The sequence below is a fragment of the Vigna unguiculata genome, chromosome 1 (assembly GCF_037176805.1).
Source record: "Vigna unguiculata cultivar grain cowpea cultivar isolate G323 ecotype 2 chromosome 1, ASM3717680v1, whole genome shotgun sequence".
Lineage (NCBI taxonomy): Eukaryota > Viridiplantae > Streptophyta > Magnoliopsida > Fabales > Fabaceae > Vigna > Vigna unguiculata.
Genome location: NC_140792.1, coordinates 34,073,785 through 34,091,538, shown reverse-complemented (window position 1 = coordinate 34,091,538; position 17,754 = coordinate 34,073,785). Strand labels below are relative to the sequence as shown.

General features: G+C 34.1%; 1 protein-coding gene across 2 annotated transcripts in view; it reads left to right on the top strand.

The window, feature by feature from the left end:
- Positions 1-11,940, top strand: part of LOC114193953 (Pectin lyase-like superfamily protein) — a 76,285-nt gene extending 64,345 nt beyond the window's left edge. For both annotated transcript variants that reach the window (XM_028083962.2, XM_085671886.1), the window contains 3 exons: positions 7,704-10,534; positions 10,662-10,993; positions 11,198-11,940. In XM_028083962.2, coding sequence (XP_027939763.2) covers positions 9,972-10,534; positions 10,662-10,993; positions 11,198-11,700 — 1,398 coding nt within the window. In that variant the 5' untranslated portion in view covers positions 7,704-9,971 and the 3' untranslated portion in view covers positions 11,701-11,940. The remainder of the gene's footprint in view (positions 1-7,703; positions 10,535-10,661; positions 10,994-11,197) is intronic.
- The last annotated feature ends 5,814 nt before the right edge of the window (positions 11,941-17,754 follow it).

Below are 17,754 nucleotides of genomic sequence, written 5' to 3'. Positions count from 1 at the left end.
TTGCACATGGCTAAGTTGGTCAGTGCACCACGACATAGGTAGATGTCTTGGTGGGTTGTTTTGTGAAAAAATGAAATTCAAGGTTTTTGAGATGTGAATATGGGAATGGCCTACAAATGTCCCCAAATGAATACCATAAAATTCTTGGTGCACGAAAGTTTTAAGTCCGGTGGGTTTTGCACATGGCCAAATTGGTCGGTGCACTACGACGTAGGTAGAGATGGCTTGGTTGGTTGTTTTGTAAAAAATGAAATTCGTGATTTTTTAGATGTGAGGGTTGGAATGGCCTACAAATGTTCCCAAATGAATACCATGAAAGTCATGGTGCATGAAAGTTTTGAGTTCGGTTGGTTTTGCACATGGCCTAGATGGTCAGTGCACCACGGCAATGCTACATGGCTTGGTGGGGTGTGTTGTGAAAAAATAAAATTCGTGATTTTTAAGATGTGGGGGTTGGAATGATCTACTAATGTCCCCAAATGAATACCATGAAAGTTTGGGTGCCCGAAAGTTTTGAATTCGGAGGGTTTAGTACATGGCCAAGTTGGTCGGTGCACCACGGCATAGCTAGATGGATGGCTTGGTGGAGAGTTTTTGTGAAAAATGAAATTCATAGTTTTTGAGATGTGCGGGTTGAAATGACCTACAAATGTCCCCAAATGAATACCATGTAAGTCTTGGTGCACGAAAGTTTTGAGTTCGGTGGGTTTTGCACATGGCCAAGTTAGTTGGTGCACCACGGCATTGCTAGATGGCTTGGTGGGGTGTTTTGTAAAAAAATGAAATTCGTGGTTTTTGAGATGTGAGGGTTGGAATGGCCTACAAATGTCCCCAAATGAATACCATGAAAGTCTTGGTGCACGAAAGTTTTGAGTTCGGTGGGTTTTGCAAATGGCCAAGTTGGTTGGTGCACCACGACATAGGTAGATGGCTTGGTAGGTTGTTTTGTGAAAAAATGAAATTCGTGACTTTTGAGATGTGAAGGTTGGAATGATCTACAAATGTCCCCAAATGAATACAATAAAATTCTTGGTGCACGAAAGTTTTGAGTTCGGTGGATTTTGCAAACGGCCAAGTTGGTCGGTGCACCACGGCATAGCTAGATGGTTGTGGGTTGTTTTGTGAAAATATGAAATTCTTTGAGTTCGGTGGGTTTTGCACATGGCCAAGTGGGTCGGTGCACCACGACATAGGTAGAGATGGCTTGGTGGGTTGTTTTGTAAAAAATGAAATTCGTGGTTTTTTAGATGTGAGGGTTGGAATGACCTACAAATGTCCCCAAATGAATACCATAAAAGTCTTGGTGCATGAAAGTTTTGAGTTCGGTGGGTTTTGCACATGGCCTAAATGGTCAGTGCACCATGGCAATGCTACATGGCTTGGTGGGGTATTTTGTGAAAAAATTAAATTCATAGTTTTTGAGATGTGATGGTTGGAATATCCTACAAATGTTCTCAAATGAATATACCATGAAGGTCTTGGTGCACGAAAGTTTTGAGTTCGGTGGATTTTGCACATGGCCAAGTTGGTCGGTGCACCACGACATAGCTAGATAGCCTTGTGGGTTATTTTGTAAAAAATGAAATTCGTGGTTTTGGAGATGTGAAGGTTGGAATGGTCTAATAATGTCCCCAAATGAATACCATAAAATTTTTGGTGCACGAAAGTTTTGAGTTCGGTGGGTTTTGCACATGGTCTATTTGGTCGGTGCACCACGACATTGCTAGATGGCTTGGTGGAGTATTTTGTGAAAAAATGAAATTCGTGGTTTTTAAGATGTGAGTGTTGGAATGGTCTACTAATGTCCCCAAATGAATACCATGAAAGTTTGGGTGCCCGAAATTTTTGAATTCGGAGGATTTAGCACATGGCCAAGTTGGTCGGTGCACCACGGCATAGCTAGATGGATGGCTTGGTGGAGAGTTTTTGTGAAAAATGAAATTCATAGTTTTTGAGATGTGCGGGTTGAAATGACCTACAAATTTCCCCAAATGAATACCATATAAGTCTTGGTGCACGAAAGTTTTGAGTTCGGTGGGTTTTGCACATGGCCAAGTTAGTCGGTGCACCACGACCTAGGTAGATGGCTTGGTGGGTTATTTTGTGACAAAATGAAATTCGTTGTTTTTGAGATGTGAAGGTTGGAATGATCTACAAATGTCCCCAAATGAATACCAAAAAATTTAAGGTGCACGAAAGTTTTGAGTTCGGTGGGTTTTGCAAATGGCCAATTTGGTCGGTGCACCACGGCATAGCTAGATGGCTGTGGGTTGTTTTGTGAAAATATTAAATTCTTGGTTTTTGAGATCTGAGGGTTGGAATAGCCTACAAATATTCCCAAATGAATACTGGAAAATTTTTGGTGACGAAAGTTTTAAGTTCGATAAGTTTTGCACATGGCCAAGTTTGTCGGTGCACCACGGCTAAGCGAGATGGCTTGGTGGGTTGTTTTGTGAAAAAATGAAATTCTTTGTTTTTTAGATGTGAATGTTGGAATGGTCTACAAATGTCTCCAAATGAATACCATAAAATTCTTTATGCACGAAAGTTTGAAGTTCGGTGGATTTTGCACATGGCCAATTTGGTCGGTGCACCACGACATAGCTAGATGGCTTGGTGGGTTATTTTGTAAAAAAATAAAATTCGTGGTTTTTGAGATGTGATGGTTAGAATGGTCTACAAATGTCCCCAAATGAATACCATAAAATTCTTGGTGCACGAAAGTTTTGAGTTTGGTGGGTTTTGCACATCGCCTAGATGGTCGGTGCACCACGGCATTGCTAGAGATGGTTTCGTGGGGTGTTTTGTGAAAAAATGAAAATTTGTGGTTTTTGAGATGTGAGGGTTGGAATGGCCTTCAAATGTCCCCAAATGAATATACCATGAAGGTCTTGGTGCACGAAAGTTTTGAGTTCGGTGGTTTTTGCACATGGCCAAGTTGGTCGGTACACCACGGCATATGTAGCTGGCTTGGTGGGTTGTTTTGTGAAAAAAATGAAATTCGTGGTTTTTGAGATGTGAAGGTTGGAATGGCCTACAAATTTCCCCAAAGGAATACCATAAAATTCTTGGTGCACGAAAGTTTTAAGTTCGGTGGGTTTTGCACATGTCCAAGTTGGTCGATTCACGACGGCATCAAAAAATGAAATTCGTGATTTTTGAGATTTGAAGGTTGGAATGACCTACAAATTTCCCCAAATTAATACCATAAAATTTTTTGTGCACGAATGTTTTGAGTTCGGTGAGTTTTGCACAGGGCTAAGTTGGTCGGTGCACCACGACATAGGTAGATATGGCTTGGTGGGTTGTTTTGTGAAAAAATGAAATTTGGGGTTTTTGAGATGTGAATATTGGAATGGCCTACAAATGTCCCCAAATGAATACCATAAAATTCTTGGTGCATGAAAGTTTTAAGTTCGGTGGGTTTTGCACATGGCCAAATTGGTCGGTGCACCACGACATAGGTAGAGATGGCTTGGTGGGTTGTTTTGTAAAAAATGAAATTCGTGGTTTTTTAGATGTGAGGGTTGGAATGGCCTACAAATGTCCCCAAATGAATACCATGAAAGTCTTGGTGCATGAAAGTTTTGAGTTTTGTGGGTTTTGCACATCGCCTAGATGGTCGGTGCACCACGACATTGCTAGATGGCTTTGTGGGGTGTTTTGTGAAAAAATGAAAATTCGTGGTTTTTGAGATGTGAGGGTTGGAATAGCCTACAAATGTCCCCAAATGAATATACCATGAAGGTTTTGGTGCACGAAAGTTTTGAGTTCGGTGGGTTTTGCACATGGCCAAGTTGGTCGGTACACCACGGCATATGTAGATGGCTTGGTGGGTTGTTTTGTGAAAAAATGAAATTTGTGGTTTTTAAGATGTGAAGTTTGGAATGGCCTACAAATTTCCCCAAATTAATACCATAAAATTCTTGGTGTACGAAATTTTTAAGTTCGGTGGGTTTTGCACATGACCAAGTTGGTCAGTGCACCACGGCATAGGTAGACAGCTTGGTGGGTTGTTTTGTGAAAAAATGAAGGGTTAAATATGTTTTTGGTCCCTTAAGTTTGAGCGAAATTTGGGTTTAGTCCCTCATCAAAACTTTTGACCAATTTAGTCCTTCATCTTCCAAAATGCGTGAATTTAGTCCTTTTAACCAAATTTTGTTAAGTTTATCTGACATTTCAAGCGCATTTCATGATAGTATTTAAATTATTTATATTGTTTGACACATTTTTACTTCAATGTTAACTTAAATACTATCATAAAATGCGCTTGAAACGTCAGATAAACTTAACAAAATTTGGTTAAAATGACTAAATTCACGCATTTTGAAAGATGAAGGACTAAATTGGTCAAAAGTTTTGATGAGGGACTAATTCCAAATTTCGCTGAAACTTGAGGGACCAAAAACATATTTAACCCAAAAATGAAATTCGTGGTTTTTGAGATGTGAAGGTTGGAATGACCTACAAATTTCCCCAAATTAATACCATAAAATTCTTGGTGCACGAAAGTTTTGAGTTCGGTGAATTTTGCACATGGCCAAGTTGGTCGGTGCACCACGACAAAGGTAGAGATGGCTTGGTGGGTTGTTTTGTAAAAAAATGAAATTCCAGGTTTTTGAGATGTGAATATTGGAATGGCATACAATTGTCCCCAAATGAATACCATAAAATTCTTGGTGCACGAAAGTTTTAAGTTCGGTGGGTTTTGCACATGGTCAAGTTGGTCGGTGCACCACGACATAGGTAGCGATGGCTTGGTGGGATGTTTTGTGAAAAAATGAAATGCGTGGTATTTTAGATGTGAGGGTTGGAATGGCCTACAAATGTCTCCGAATGAATACCATTAAAGTCTTGGTGCATGAAAGTTTTGAGTTCCGTGGGTTTTGCACATGGCCTAGATGGTCGGTGCACCACGGCATTGCTACATGGCTTGGTGGGGTGTTTTGTGGAAAAATTAAATTCGTAGTTTTTGAGATGTGAGGGTTGGAATAGCCTACAAATGTCCCCAAATGAATATACTATGAAGGTCTAGGTGCACGAAAGTTTTGAGTTTGGTGGGTTTTGCACATGGCCAAGTTGGTCGGTGCACCACGGCATATGTAGATGGCTTGGTGGGTTGTTTTTTGAAAAAATGAAATTCGTGGTTTTTGAGATAAGATGGTTGGAATGGCCTACAAATGTCCCCAAATGAATACCATAAAATTCTTGGTGCACGAAAGTTTTAAGTTCAGTGGGTTTTGCACCTGGCCAAGTTGGTCGGTGCACCACGGCATAGGTAGACAGCTTGGTGGGTTATTTTGTGAAAAAATGAAATTTGTGGTTTTTGAGATGTGAAGGTCGGAATGGCCTAAAAATTTCCCCAAATTAATACCATAAAATTCTTGGTGCACGAAAGTTTTGAGTTCGGTGAGTTTTGCACATGGCCAAGTTGGTCGGTGCACACGACATAGATAGATGGCTTGGTGGGTTGTTTTGTGAAAAAGTGAAATTCGTGGTTTTTGATATGTGAGTATTGGAATGGCCTACAAATGTCCCCAAATGAATACCATAAAATTCTTTGTGCACGAAAGTTTTAAGTTCGGTGGGTGTTGCACATGGCTAAGTTGGTCGGTGCACCACGACATAGCTAGATGGCTTGGTGGGGTGTTTTGTGAAAAAATGAAATTCATGGTTCTTGAGATGTGAGGGTTGGAATGGCCTACAAATGTCCCCAAATGAATACCATGAAAGTCTTGGTGCACGAAAGTTTTGAGTTTGGTGGGTTTTGCACATGGCCAAGTTGGTCGGTGCACCACGGCATTGCTAAATGGCTTGGTGGGTTGTTTTGTGAAAAAATGAAAATCGTGGTTTTGAGATGTGAGGGTTGGAATGGCCTACAAATGTCCCTAAATGAATACCATGAAAGTCTTGGTGCACGAAAATTTTAAGTTCGGTGGGTTTTGCACATGGCCTAGTTGGTCGGTGCACTACGACATTGCTAGAGTGCTTGGTGGGATGTTTTAGGAAAAAATGAAATTCGTGGTTTTTGAGATGTGATGGTTGGAATGGCCTACAAATGTCCCCAAATGAATACCGCGAGGGAAAGATGAAAAGGACTTTGAAAAGAGAGTCAAAGAGTGCTTGAAATTGTCGAGAGGGAAGCGGATGGGGGCCGGCGATGTGTCTCGGTCGGATGTGGAACGATGAAAGTCGGGCTGCCGATCGACTCGAGGCATTGATCGATGCGGATTGTGATGGTGGCCCAAGCCCGGGCTGTTGAAATGCTCGTGGAGACATCATCGTTGCGATTGTGAACGATAGTGCGTGCCTCATGGCATGTCTCGGCACGTGCGTGCTCCGGGCATCGGCTTGTGGGCTTCCCATTCGGCCCGTCTTGAAACACGGACCAAGGAGTCTGACATGTGTGCGAGTCAATGGGTGAGTAAACTCGTAAGGCGCAAGAAAGCTGATTGGTGAGATCCCCTTGTAGGTTGCACCGCCAACTAACCTTGATCATATATGAAGGGTTCGAGTGGTGCACATTAGATTTGATGTTTGGAATTTCAAAGTTTCTTATTTGATACTTGCGGTCTCATGTTTACATTTTGCACAATTAAAAATTGAAATCTTTTATAAATAATTTTAGTTGACATGTAATTATGAATTTACATTAAATACCAAATCAAATATGTACTCTAACTTTCATCCATTCATTTACACGATGAAATTTAGTAACAAAATCGAGTTTAACAAACCCAATTATTTTTTAATGTTAAAATTTCAAAATATTTCTAAAATAACTTTTTAGCAATTTTAAAACCTTCTCTAATACAATTTCAATTATTCTACCAATGTATAGTAAATACGGAGCAATTTAAAGGCAATTGATGTCCCCACTTTTTAATACGGTTTTCGAAAAAGGTAATTTTTGAAATTGAAATTTCATCTTTGAGAAAACCCCTTATGAATGTACAACAATTTTAAGTTGTGGAAAATACTTTTGTAAGTATAAAAAATTTAATCCATCTGAGAAGCATTTTCCAGAAAAAATAGAATAAAGATAGTAAAATTAAAAGATATAAATAATAATTGTCTTACTAAAAAATGATTTGGTGTTTGAAGTCTCATAACATTTTATTTAACGTCTTATATTTATATTTAAGATGTGAAAAAATTAAAATTGTTTAAAGTAATTATATTTATGTTCCAGACAGGAAAAGTTAAAATTATTAATGCAATTTTAGACGTGACCATCTTACATTACACTTGATTCCACGTCCAATTAAATATATTATTGTAAGGATACGGAAAATCTAAAGAATACGAGTAGATAATTTGATTATTTTATTATTAAAATGTTGAGTTATAAATGTAAAATTAATTAATTGATTTTTATTTTATAAAAATTACTACATTTGTAAACATATTTCTCTTCTCTTATATATTATTTTTAAATTTTTGACCAATTTAGATTTATCTTTTTGAAAATATGAGTGAATCATAAAATTTTTGGTATGGAGAGCGATCATCCTATTTGATTAAAGTCCGAATCATAATAAGTTCATCTTCTACATTTTTTCTTGAATCAATTTAGCGATATGTATACATAACTTGCTTGCATACGACTCTTGTGAGTTTAAGATGAATCTCTACTTGTCAGTGAACAATATGTGTTTGAGTTAATTAATGGAGCATATTGTGATGGGATTTTCTTTGTGTAGATAGAATATCTCGTGAGTGTTCGAATTAATGGAGCTTGGTAGAGAAAGAGTTTAAGTCCAGGTAAGGGAAATTGGTTGGTTTATTTTTCATTTGTGAGATAGGCTTATTCTTTGTTATGTGAATTCATATTTCTGATGAGATGTAATTGATTTAATGAATCAAATTATTCATTATAGATGAAGGTTTTCTATTAAAAATCTTATTTATGGGATGTTTGAGTTGCTGAGCAAGTTTAGATCATTGAAATATATGGATTGAGTGAAGTTGTTTTGTGGGAAGTAAATTTCAAACTGATTGTAGTCATTTTAGTATAAGCAATGATAAGAAAACCTAAATAGACCAAAGGGATCGGTTGATATACTTGAAGGGGTTTTCTGCTATTGTGCAGAGAAAACCCTAAATGACAGTCTAAATAATAGGATGAGTATGTGAGTTTGCCATGAATTGGCCTATGGAAAGCTTATTTTAGAACTAGATGATATTCTTTGGAAGGTTAAAGAGAGAAAAAACCTAAGAAGAAGCCAATAATAGCAAATTGATATACTTGTTAGTTTTTCTAAATAGAGGAGATGATACTCGTTGGATGAGTCACGACCCACTGAGTGAATGTAATAAGTATTAATCTCCTGAGGAAGCTATGGATGATACACTCATTGAATGAGTTAAATTCGCTGGACAAGTCTAGTGAATGTGACTTCAAGGGATTTGGATTGTTGGACGAGTAGTATTATTGTTGAGCGAAAAATAGTTTTGAAAAAAAAAACTAGAGAGATCAGGGGCAGCCATTGAATGAAGTATGGACTTGCTAGACAATACTTTCATTGTATGTGCTTGCTCAAGAAAATCTTTATAAAAGTTTTGGAATTTTTATTATGAGATGTAATGAATGAGAGATGTGTGAGGCTTAGTAGAGCAGTGAATGAGAACTTTATTTTGAATTGATCATATGCGAGAACAATTTTGATTGTAGTTGGCTTAACAACAGGGTTAAAAGTTTTATCACAATCCAAACCTGGTACTTGCTGAAATTCCTTTGCAACCAACCTTGCTTTGTGATGTTGAATGCTATCATCAGTGTTGTGTTTATTGCGGAAGACCCATTTATAGCCAATGGCACCAAAAGGAAGAGAGGTAAGAGTCCAGGTGTTATTAGCTAGAAGAGCACTATATTCTTCTTGCATGGCTTTTAACCAGGCAGGATCTTTCGTTGCTTTAACATTGACAGGCTCAGTAAGAGATAAATTAACCATCATATGAAATGCATGTGGTTTGAAAATTTCCACTTTTGCTAGTAACAGTTTGATGAGTATGCTTAGAATGATTTTCTGCAAAATGGGATGAGGAGCAAGGAATAGCTGAATCATGGGAATGTGACGCGTGTGAATGAGTGTTGTGATGAAAAGAAGATGAATTAATATCAAGTTTAAGATTTGGATTATTAGTATGATGTGTATTATTTGAGAGCTGATGAATGAACAAGGTGAAGTAGCAAGTGCTATTAGAGTTCGAAGCTATGAAAGGATTGTTTGATTAAAGTGTAAGCAAATAGTTTTCATTAAAAATGACATGTTTAGAGATGGTGTGGATCATTAGTAGGATGGATCATTAGTTATGTGGTGAGACACTCTATTATTAGGACACCAAAGATGGCCAATATAAAACTTACATGATTAAGATTTCATAATTTCAATTTTTCTATTGTCCGAATTCATGATGTTCTAGATGAAAATATATAATCAAACTACTATATCACCCGTTGATGTTAGATACCAATTGAAAAATATAAAACATTTAAATAACTAATAAAACACAAATTTTTAATAGGCACTTAAAATTTATGTAAAAACATGTAAAATAACAAACGGTAAAAACATATCATCTCGCTTAATAATAAAATCAAACAGTAAAAAGTCAATTATAAATATGAGAATATTAAAAACTTAATATAACACAAATTTTAATAAAGAAAATAACATAAACTTATCCCCATAACACTTAGAAACATGCTAACTCTCTCTCTCACTATAATAAGAATTTATAACAATATATAAGTTAATATCTATTATTCTATTATATATACAATAATAAAAAAGAAAGATAATAAAAGATGCACATTATTAGTTTGTAATATAATTTTTTCTCTCGTGTAAATATATAATGAATGTTGTTAGATATAAACAAATAAGACAGTATAATACAAAAGTAGATGAATTTCCGCTGGTATATAGTAGAGCACCCTAGTGTCACAGAAGACTGAGAATCCTAAAATGAAGAACCCACTTATCTTCCTCTTGTTCCTACTTCTCACCCAATCCCTTCTCGCCACGTCATCACCGTTAAACCCGATCCCAATCAACCTCTCCGTCGCTGACTTCGGCGCCACCGGCGACGGCAGCTGCTACGATACCGCACCGATCCAGTCGGCCATCAACTCCTGTCCGGAGGGCGGTCCTTGCCACGTAATCTTCCCGGCGCCTGGAAAGTACCTGACGGCCACCGTGTTCCTGAAATCCGGCGTGGTGCTGGTCGTGGAGCCTGGTGCCACTATCCTGGGCGGCGCCAGGCTTGAGGACTACCCGGAGGAGTTCTGGCGGTGGTACGTGGTGGTGGCGGAGAACGCGACGAACGTGGGAATCCGCGGCGGCGGAGTGGTGGACGGTCAGGCTGCGAAGTTCGTAGTGAGGGAAGATCCGAGAAAGAACGTGATGGTTAGTTGGAACCAAACTGGCGCTTGCTTGGGAGATGAATGCAGACCTAGACTCATTGGATTCATTGGTTGCAACAATGTTGAAGTTTCTAACATCACTCTCAACCATCCTGCTTATTGGTGGTGAGTATTCCTATCTCTTTTGTTCAATGCTCACTTTTTATCATTTTAAAATGTAATTATTGGTTGCAATTTTATCTTCATTCTTTTAATTTTGTTGAACTCTAACAGACTATATACTAATTTGCAGCTTACACTTGGTCCGGAGTAATAACATATCCATTAAAGATATTGCAATTAATGGGGACTTTAACATACCAAACAATGACGGGATTGACATTGAGGACTCAAACAACACAGTAATCACTCGATGCCACATCGATACTGGGGATGATGCAATCTGTCCAAAGTCATCCACAGGTCCTGTTTACAACCTTACAGTCACCGACTGTTGGATTCGATCCAAATCTTCTGCAATTAAACTTGGCAGTGCTAGTTGGTTTGATTTCAAGCATTTTGTGTTTGATAATATCACTATTGTTGATTCTCACAGAGGGATTGGATTCCAGATCCGTGATGGAGGTAACATGTTTCTTCTCACATATCTCCCGTTGAATGATTACATCTCAAACTAATTCTTGGTTATGTGATTTTTTTTTCTTACCTAAGAATGTTGAATCTAAAACATGTATCTAAAATACTAACTTGGTTCATTATCCTTGCTTGCGTCAATAGGACTCTAGCCTTAAAACATGTTTTTGAAATGTTTTCAACTTCCTCGTACAGGAAATGCAAGTGACATTGTATTCTCAAATATTAATATCAGCACAAGATATTATGACCCGTTATGGTGGGGTAGAGCAGAGCCTATCTATGTCACGAGTTGCCCCCGAGACTCAACATCAAAGGAGGCTTCAATATCTGATGTAACTTTCATTAACATCACTGCAAATTCTGAAAATGGCATCTTCCTGTCTGGTTCAAAGAGAGGATTGCTTAGAAACTTGAGATTCATCAACATGGACATTACATACAGAAGGTTCACCAATTATTCTGGTGGGTTATTGGACTATAGGCCAGGATGCCAAGAGTTAGTTGAACACAGGACTGCGGGCATAATGATGGAGTACATCGAAGGGCTTGAGGTTAAAAATGTTGAAATTAGATGGTCAAACAATGAACTAGAGCAGTGGAATAATCCTTTAGAGTTCAGACCGTCTACTGTGAATAATATATCTTTCCTTAATTTTAGTTCTGGTTTGTATACAGATAGCAAAATAAATTATTAACTTGGATTCTGCGAAGGGACAACGTGCAAAGCACATAGGTTGTTTAACCATCAAGGGAATGGGGGAGAAGTTCAAAAGGGAGGATATTGAAGATATTGTGCATGAGAAGATATTGAAGTGAGATAGATCATTTGTTAATCCTTGATCTAGTGGTTCACTTTCTGCATCTGTAATATGAATATGCCATTGATCTGTAGAATTGATAGTTAAATTGAAATTTGGATTTGATTTCATGGAGAATTGAAGTTACATATTCTTTTGTCGATATTTGTAGTAAAAAAAGAAACACTTCTCCTTAAAGGCAGGACATTTTTTTTTTATTTCACTATCACAGACTTTGGATAAAATATTAAACAGACTTTGGATAAAATATTAAACTTTTTCTTGTCTATTTTTAGGTATTCTTCTGACCTATATGTTGGTCTTAGTGTTGATCTCACATGGCCAGTAGTTCAATGTACCGAGAGAAATAATGGATCTCCTGGATTAATTTTCTTACAACCATGGAATTGAATCTAATTAAGGAAAGAACAAAAAATTGTGAGCGGCAAACCCTACCTCAGGGAAACTTAATTGTCATCCAAAGGAGAAAAAAATCATAGAAAGACAACAAATTGAATGCTTCACTACAACGGGTCCTTTACATTCTTGGCTTGAACACAACGAGAAACACTATCATTAAAAAAAAAAATTTGAGGTAGATCTTTGGACTTTGTAAGAGTAAGAGCTTGGTTACAAAGTTCGGAGGTCAATCATGGCTCTCATGTTATATTCGACTTTGTAACAGAATTAACATCCTTTTAGGAAAAATATAAATGAAAAATCAACATGAATTTTGTTGGTATACAGAGCTTCAAATTCAAAAGGAAACAGGTAAGATGTTTAGTTTTGTATTGTCTCTTCTTTGATTTGAGGGTATGTCTGATAAAAATCAGCTATCATTTGAAGCATCAATATTAATTCATTGTTTACGTAATTATTCATTTAATTAGTTAGAATTTCTTTTTTTATGTATTTAATTATGGTTCTATGTAGTTTATAAACTATTGAGTCTATCTAACTTGCTTACTTGGCTCTTGTGTTAAAGGGGCCTAACATAATGAAAAACATGTTTATGTATACTGTGCAATGAAAAACACCATTTTGTCAAGGATATTTTTCTAAAGAAGAAACAAAATAGCATAGTCCACTGGCAACTGGTGTGGGCAAAGCCCAATTACTATCCAACTTGCTCAACGCAAGCCCAATACTGATCCTCTTCCGTAAACTCCAACAGAAGCCCGATTTCAAATTTTAACAACTTTAACTTTTGAAAATAATGTTAAAAAAGGATCGGTTTTAAAAGTTTAATTCTGCTTAAACAAAAATACTTTATTTAAAAATGATTTTATTTTAATAGCATTTAATGATAACATTTACCTCAAAAATTTGTTTAAGTCCTCATTTTGATTCTGGGAATTTGATGCGAATTTTATTGGGATGTAGACTACTGAAGTTTTATGAGTCATATTATGATATAGAATATTAGGAGTCATGTAATTACAATATTAAATATTATGAGTATCGGACATTTGTAGGGATTCTGAATATGAGATATAAGAGATATGTTACCGGAAGAATTTGTTATTTTATTTTATTCATATGAGTAAGTTGAGAGATTCTCCTTATTTAACATCGAATTAGTTAAATCAAACTAAAAGTGTGTTCTTCACCCTTTTATCGCATCCTACATAATGGTCAATCTGTAACCATGTGTGAACGAATTGAAAATAGTTGTCAAATGACTTTAAGTGATTCTTTTATGAAAATAAAGTCATAAAATTATTGATCCGAGAATTTGCCCTTTCCAAATGCGAATTTAGACGGGATGCGAACTTAGATGAGTGCGAACTTAAGCGAATGTTTAGTGTAAATTGTACTCAACGGAAGAGCTTAAACTGTAATATTGATAATAAAAAAGTTAAATCATTCTATTGGTTTTCGCATTTGTAGAGAAATTTCAAATTGGTTATCTTTTTTTATTTGTCTAAATTTTGTTCCTATCTTGGGAGATTTATTGTAATTAAATCATTTCCATTAATAATGTATTACCAACATTAAAGAGGTGTCATGTGTTAGTTTTTAGTTTTTTTTTTTAAATGAAAATTTGTCATGCTCATGTTGTGCCATGTGACAATGGTAGTGCCACGTATCATTGTGACGCCATGTGTCATTACATTAGTCTCAATTTGGTCTTTGTATTCTTATTTTGTCTCAATTGAATCTTATATATTTTTTAAAATTAAGCAATTTTTTTACTAAAAAAATTGAAACCAAATTTAATTTTTGTATAAACGTTATACAAATATTTTTATTAAAATTGATATCTTTAATAAATATTTTTAACAAGATTATCTTTATTTAAATTTATATTTTACATTGAATTTCATAAAATAAAATAAAATTATCATTTTTTCAATTATTTTAAATAATTGTATATTTTTCAAATGTTTAAAATCCAATAATATCTATACAAATGTTTGAGTTGGTTTAAAAATAAAAATTTTACAAATTCAAATATCAAATTTTAAAATAATTATTAACATTTTTTAACAATTTAAAACAAATAAATTTACGATTTGAAAACAATTTTAAATAAATTTTAATGTTAAATATAAATATAAATAAACTTAATATTGTTAAAAATATTTAATAAAAATATTGATATAAAATTTATACAAAAAATAGGACCAAAGACTAATGTAATGTTCACCTAAAGGGATTTACTGGTAAGAGAAATTAGAGAGATATGATTTGAGAATAAATTACGTGTTCACTCTTACGAACTTGAGAGAGAGGGGAAGGAAAGAACAAAGGATTTCCTTATGTTCGCATCTCTCTTCATATGAGATTATTTGAAGGTGATTTGAGGGTGATTTGAGAAAGATTACGAATATGCCTTCAATTTATTTCTCTTTTTCTCAATTCACGTTAATTCACTAATAATGTTACATAATTATGATAATAATGTTAAAATATGACTTTTAAAATCACACTTACAATAATAATTAATACTCTAAATTTCTAAATTGTTTATACAAAAATTAAAGAAGTAAATATATTGTATTTTTATTATTTTTTTAAATATATTTTTTAATTTATTCATTTTAATATTTTTTATAAAATAAATCTAACTTATCTAAATATAATTTTAGATTACTTTCAACATCAAGGGTAATTTATTAATCTTATTTTTTTTAATTAAACTTAATTTTTAATACTTTCAACATCAAACAAATCACTCACCAATTTTTACAAACAATATTTCTAAATTCACTCACTCTCACTTCTGAATCCCTTAACAAGACAACACAAACTTCACTCTCTAATTCACTCAAATCCATCATCTCCCTCTCCTCCAAATTAATAAAATTAATATTCACAAGTGATCACAACTTAAGACAATGACATTTAATGTAATAGTGACACGTGACACTGTAATTGTCATATTACATTGTTACATGACACAACATCAGCTTGATACGTGAGAAAATATTTTACCTTTTATAAAAAAATTATAAAAAAATTAAAAATTAAATTAAATTAAATTAAAAAATTACAAACTAACATGTGATATCTCTTTAACGTTGTTAGCACATTACTAACAAAAATGATCTAATTGTAACAAATTTACCCAAATAGAAAAAAAAAACAAATAAAAAAAATTAATTTGAGATTTATCTAAAAAATAGAGACCAATAAAATTATTTAAAATTATTTAACCTAATAAAAAATGTAGTAACATGTATTATTCAACTACACTATAATCTTAAAAAATAGAGACCAATAGAATTATTTAACATAATACGTTTGTGTAAAAAACAATTACACTATTATTCAACTACAAACAATCAATTGTGGTATATTTGTCGACTTTGATAATAATTATCTTAAAAACGACAGCAAAAGTTATTTAAAAATATGTACTATGACATAATATTTTTTATACCATTGTTTAATCATAAATGACAATATACAGTAAACTTATTGGCGACGTTGATAGTCATCTTAAGAGCAAGGAGTAAAAGTAATTTTTGTTTGGCTAATACTTTTTATACCATTATATATCTATAAATGATAATATACAGTAAATTTATTGACGGTGATAGTAATCTTAAAAGCAAGAACAAAATTGATTTTTAAATTGGTTGATAATGTAAAAGGAAATTGTGATGACCAATTATACGTATTAAACTCTCGTTTTTAACAATTCATTGTAATGATAAAAAAGAAGTTGTAAAATGTGAAAAATGAACTTTGTTTTACTTAAGTTAAAATAAGTTTATTTACAATATAAAAAAGTAAAGCATCCATATAAATTAACTTACGCATATATGAATTTTAACATATAAATAAATTCATCTTTTTCCTCTCCTACGTCTTTTTAGAAACCCATATTAAAAAACCTTAAGATTAATACAATATTTTATCAAAAGTAAAAGATTTTTACTAAAAAGTAGAAGACAAGTTCACATGACCCTACTCATGTAGTTCTACTTGAAATTAAAGTAGAATTTATATTTAATATTGGATGTAGTCAACACACTACTCTACCCTAACCTACCCCTCAATCTCTTTTTCTCTAGTATCTCATTGATGCTACCTATAAACCTATAATTTCCTTTTAGTACAAAACCTTACACCAATATGATACTTTGTTCTTTCTTTCAACCTTTTTAGTTTCACATATATGTAATATGGAGTTTCAATTAAATTTTTTTCTAATCACAATTATAAGTAATTTTAGTTTCTAAAAACATCATGAATCAATATTACATTAACTAAAAAGTACATTAAAAATACCATTATAATATCTCATAAATTGGCATATGGTGTATAATAAGTACATGAGATCTTTCTCTAAAAAAAAAAGTAGATGAGATCTAAACGTGCAATGCCACATGTTTGTGCTGACTCTTGTCCATACAGCAATAGCAACAACATGATTTGTTATGTGAATTTTGTATTGTTGTGTGTTTATGAAGTGGCATATATGCTGTCGGTGGAACCTCCTTTCTTTTTGTGCCTCACAGCTTTGGTCTACTCTTCCTGTTCCCACCACACCATGCATGGATCTGCTTTAACCATTCTTAACTTTTTTTTAGTTGGATTATAAGTAACAAAAAAATTCATATATGGAGTTGTAATATTCTCATATCATTAATAATTTTGTCTATTTTTTTTTTAATATAAATGGTATGTTCCTCTTTCTCTCTTCATTCTCGTTATAACAAGCTTCATTTTCTTAAAATGAATTAAAAGTATAATTTGTTAAATAATTTCTTCAAAAAATTTCATATTTTTTCCTTTTTCTCTTCCTCTTTTTCATTATGTGATTCTTCTTATGTGTTCAAAGATTACTCACTTAATTAACATTAAACTCTTTTATATTATGAGCGTTTAATCTACTTAATTAAGGATAAAAGGATATTACACTAACATAATTTTAATATTGGGTCTAACATCACACAACCTCGTTAGCCTTAGGCTAAAAGAGCGTAAGACTACAAAAGTTGTATCATTATTCCTTTGCTATCATAAACTTCCTTTTACCTTTGTTTAATAGTGTAAATTATTTTTGTGGGCACTTTGATAAGTCACCTTCTTCTTTAGGTGTCTTGAAACTTCACCATCTAACACATTAAGAGATTGCTCACTTGCTTTTTTGGAAGACTAATGTTCCTTTTGGCATTTTGGGAGACATGTTGCTCCTTTTATTTTTTAGCAAACTGGTAGCTCCCTTAGAAGAAAGTTCATAAGAGATTGATTCCTCCTTTCTAAGAAAGTTTACAAGAGACTGATTGTTCCTTTAGTAAGAGACTAGTTGTTTCTTTAGAAGAAAGTTTATAGGAGACTAATTGCTCCTTTAGTAGAAAGTTCATGGAGATTAATTGTTCACAGCAGAGTAATTGCTCCTTTAGTAGAAAGTTCATAAGAGATTAATTACTCCTTTAGAGAGGACATTTTGAAAAGTTACTATGGGTATCTTAAGAGGCCACCCATTTTCTTATGTTG